The sequence below is a fragment of the Limulus polyphemus genome, unplaced genomic scaffold (assembly GCF_000517525.1).
Source record: "Limulus polyphemus unplaced genomic scaffold, Limulus_polyphemus-2.1.2 Scaffold4733, whole genome shotgun sequence".
In the NCBI taxonomy this organism is placed as follows: Eukaryota; Metazoa; Arthropoda; class Merostomata; order Xiphosura; family Limulidae; genus Limulus; species Limulus polyphemus.
Genome location: NW_013670343.1, coordinates 67,878 through 72,610, shown reverse-complemented (window position 1 = coordinate 72,610; position 4,733 = coordinate 67,878). Strand labels below are relative to the sequence as shown.

Genomic DNA, 4,733 nt, shown 5'->3' with positions numbered 1-4,733 from the left:
GATTGTGAAAGTGTTATCGGAATGGATGGATGATATTCACCATCAAGTGCACTCAAACTTGAAAACGTCTGCTGATTCGATGAAGTTAACTTATGATAAGAGATCAACTGAAGTCAGCTTTGTACCTGGAAACAAGGTATGGTTGTATAATCCCAGGAAGACCAAAGGGAAGTCTCCTAAGTTGTCTTCTCCATGGGAAGGCCCATATGACATAGTGGATCGTCTCTCAGACGTGACTTTCCGGATAAAATGTGGTCGGCGAGGTAAGCCAGAAGTGGCGCATGCCAACAGGCTTTGGCATTATCACGGTCCAGGACATTTCAGTTGGGACGAAGTGGACAACAGAACAAATGACGCTGCTGAAGACGTGTCACCTGAAAAAGCCAACGTCGAAGAAGAAACTCTACTCAGTTTTGAGAAGGGAAACGGTGAAGCTCTTGATGAAGTTACTACCACTGATGTGACTGTTACCGATGATAGGACATTTACTGATGAAGCAGATGAACCCCACATGAAGCAGAAGCCAACGAAGACGGAGACCAGTACGGAAGAAGATACGTCCTGTAAAATTAAGAGACTTTGTTGAATTGTAATTCTGTACATTTAATTAAGTTATTGTTAATTGTTATTGGTTTATTGTAAGTGGCTATTGTTCGGGACGAACAATACTAAGGAGGAACAGTGTTGCGTCAGCGAGGTCACGTGACTAGTGTCACGCCACCTGCTTTCTAGAACTATCCCGTTCCTTCGGGAGTGCTCTAGCATTTACTAGATTGGGGGTGGGCTGGTATATATAAGATGGTCACGGCGTGACGTGATAGTGTGTGTAGGTAGTGAGTAATTGATCTGTAGTCAGAGAGTATTGTTGAAGTTCGTTATAGCGTTTGTTTTAGCGCGAATGTTGAAATCAAGTGTATCGTAAAGTTATATTCAGAAAGAATAAACCAGTTTTATTAAGTAAGGACTTGTGTCGCTAAAGTTTCGTCGGAACGAAGTGACGGAAAGTTAATTAACAAACGGAGACGTAACAGTACTTTCCTGTAATTCGTCAGTGAATTGGAACACTACATTTTTAAAATAATAGATCTCTCATTAAGCCTAGTAAATAAAGTTTCATTAATGAATGTATTTTATTAGATATATTCGTCCATACCACTACTCTTTATTCAACTATAGAAATGTTTTAGTTTTCTAGTTGTGTATGAAACTAGTTTCCTTATTTTTTTATACAAAAATTCTACACCTCTCAAAGTTATCGCAAGTAGTTAGAAATCCTTTGTGATTTGATTATCATTTTATGTTGCTGTAAGAAAACTCTTGTATTATCTTTAGAAACCGGGTGTCGTAAAGCACAAATATATTATTTCATTTAAATTAAACATTGAATTCCAATAAACAGTCTTGTAATTACACTTATTATGGTAAAAACACAATAATGAATGTACGTTTCCGGTCTAAGATATTATAAAACCGAAACCAGCTTTATTTACATCCGGGTAATTTTATAGTAATCTGTGTAAATAAAAAGCACTTTTCAATTGAATATATGTTATGATGACTGTCTGTTTGTTCAAATTGAGTTTATGGGGTATGGTATTTTTCATATGTGGAATTGTTGTGCATTTATTCTACAATTTTTTTCCCTAATTTGCTACTTACAAGTTACAATGTGTTGTGCCTGCACGTGGGAGAAATATATTATAAATTTATTACCAAATATATGTATTGAAGTGGTTTTTGTATTCGTAAATCAGAAGTAAATGTGACGTATTCATGTAGGTGATCATTAACAGTGGAGAGTCTATGAGTATGAATTCGACAGTATAATAAAGCTAAAAGAGTATTGAAGTTGTAAGAGTACAAATACAAGTGATTTACGTCATTTTGAACAAGAAAGTAAAGAAGTAAAATATAATTTTAGGCCTAAAATTTAAAACCTGGCTTAAGACATTGCTTAGTATTATTACTAATAGTAAGATTAACGATAACCGACACCAGCTCTTGACAAGTCTTGATAAGTAAAAACTAACTTTAGAAAGTTATGGATAATAGATTGGTAAATCATATGCTAAAGAAAGGTTTTGCAAAATGAGTTAAATTATTCAAAAAAAAATCTTTGGTTTTACTTGTAATTTGAATACAGGTTGTGGGGAATAACATGCGACCTGGAAAACGAGTTGTTTTTACAAAAATATGGCACCTGTCAGTTCTCAAGGCCTCAATGTAGGAGACATTGAAATGAAGTTTGCTCACCTGCTTAATCCAATAAGAGATTTAAAGAAAAACTGGGAGATAGACATAGCAGCCTACTTAGAAGAATACCTTGCAGAAGTAAGATTTTTTCAAGAGGGGGTTAATAAATAGGTATTCTGTTAAACTTGTTCAAATTTTTTTAAAGCAGCTTTCAAGTGTCTAGATTCAGAAAAAAGTATTTTATGGTGATATTATTTTTTGAATAAATGAAAAATTCTAGTTTTGACGTTTTTAATTTATTTTTAACTGTGCACATTTTGTTAAGAATTAAGATACAATGAAATGAATGGGTATATTATGCTAAGGATTCTGACAAAAGTTTGATGTATTAGAATTTACAACAATGACAACTGTAATGAATTTTAAAGTATTTATAGGAAATATAGTTTTTGTGGTATGTTTTCATTTATGTTAATCAACTGAATGAAATGTATTATTTTTGTTTTGTGGAGTATTATTTATACACAATTATTTTCAGCTTGAAGAATTAGCATTTTCTTTTAATAATGGAGCTACAGCCCTTAACTTTGCTGAGGCTGCTTTACTTATACAAGGTTCTACTTGTGTCTACAGTAAAAAGGTGAGAATTACTTAGAAAATAAGTAATGCTTATTTACATTTGAAACATAACTAAAAGTTTCATCAAACTGACCACTAAATTCACACATCAGAGATGAAAAATAGTAATTTTTAAATGGTTGTTTTTGGAGTTACTGCTTATATTTAAATGTCCTTGTAATTTAGTGGAGTTTTCATTGAAGATATCTATAGAAATATTTACTGATAAATTTAGCACTGTAATTATTTGTAAATAGCTGTCCCACCCAGGAGAGTCATCTGAGTTGGGTAGATAATAAAGCAAGATGTTTGTTTACATGTTGTGTACATTGACCTGGTACACTGTGTGTCTGTGATTGTTTTCTTGGTTGAAGAAAACTGTATATTGATGGCCTGAGAATGCTTGGTTTTTGTTGAGTATTGGGTTATAGGTTTGAGGATGAACCCTGTTTGAGTGTAGGAATTTTGTAATAATAAGAATAAGGGTTATCTTTTGGGTCTTGCATTCTACTAGTTTAGTAGACATAGTATTAGCCTCAGAATACTGAGTTGGAGACTAGCCCCAGTCAAGGCTGATTGATCTCCACCTGTTTCAGGTTATTGCAGTTAGTACCTAAACCTTCTGTGAAGTTTCATATGCTCTCTAAGCTAATCAATAAAATATAAGAGTTGTATACTGAATACTGTGATGAGTAACAAGTTGTCTTTGAAAATGTGTGATGAAGTTACTAAAATGTATATGATATTAGTGAAGTGTGGATGAAGTACATACACCCTTAATTGCATGGTGGTGAATATAGCCAGTTTGTTGGCTCAACAAGGTTGAAGAGGTATTTTCATGGAATATGAGTCCTGGTACCTTATTTAGTAAATTAGCAACTTCAAAGCATGATTGCAAACTGAGGGTCCTGAGTACAAGCCTCAGTTATGGCTGATTTTTAATATTCTGATTTATTTTAATTGGTGCCCCTTTCTGTGTGTATATATAATTTTATGTAGATGGCCTGAGAATGCCATGTTGTACTGTGTGTTGGCAGCTTGAGGGTTCCAGGGCATGCTGTATGTTGGCAGCTTCAGGATACAAAGTCTGTACGTTGGCTTCTTGAGTATGTCAAGTTGTCCTGTATGTTGGCTTCTTGATGATACCAGGTTGTGCTGTTGTTTACAACTTGAGAATGCCAGTTTGTACTGTATGTTAAGAGTCTGATAATACCAGGTTATGCTTTGTATTGTTGGCTTAAGGATGCCAGGGTCTGCTATGTTGATTGCCTGGGATGCCAGGTTGTACTGTCCACTGGGATCTTGAGGATGCTAGATTGTGCTGTAGGTTGTCAGCTTAAGCATACCAAATTGGGCTGTGCATTGGTATCTTGATCATACCATGCTGTGCTGTGTGTTGATAGCCTGAGGATGTCAGGTCATGCTGTGTGTTGACAGCCTGAGAGTGTCAAGTTGTGCTGTGTGTTGACAGCCTGAGAATGCCAGGTTGTGTTGACAGCCTGAGTATGCCAGGTTGTGTTGACAGCCTAAGAATACCAGGTAATGCAGTGTGTTGACAGCCTGAGAATACCAGGTAGTGCTGTGTGTTGGCCTGAGAATGCAAGGTTGTGTTGTGTGTTGATAGCCTAAGAATACCATGTAATGCTATGTGTTAACAGCCTAAGAATACCAGGTAATGCTGTGTGTTGACAGCCTGAGAATGCCAGGTTGTGTTGTGTGTTGACAGCCTAAGAATACCAGGTAATGCTGTGTGTTGATAGCCTAAGAATACCAGGTAATACTGTGTGTTGACAGCCTAAGAATACCAGGTAATGCTGTGTATTGACAGCCTAAGAATATCAGGTAATGTTGTGTGTTGACAGCCTAAGAATACCAGGTAGTGTTGTGTGTTGACAACCTAAGAATACCAGGTATGTCAGTGT

At 35.8% G+C, this 4,733-nt stretch overlaps 1 protein-coding gene across 1 annotated transcript in view; it reads left to right on the top strand.

The window, feature by feature from the left end:
* The first annotated feature begins 1,818 nt into the window (after positions 1-1,818).
* The window catches only part of LOC106471607 (condensin-2 complex subunit H2-like), a 46,325-nt gene continuing 43,410 nt past the window's right edge, over positions 1,819-4,733 (top strand). Inside the window, exons 1-2 of the mRNA XM_022400224.1 lie at positions 1,819-2,331; positions 2,732-2,833. Coding sequence (XP_022255932.1) covers positions 2,194-2,331; positions 2,732-2,833 — 240 coding nt within the window. The 5' untranslated portion in view covers positions 1,819-2,193. The remainder of the gene's footprint in view (positions 2,332-2,731; positions 2,834-4,733) is intronic.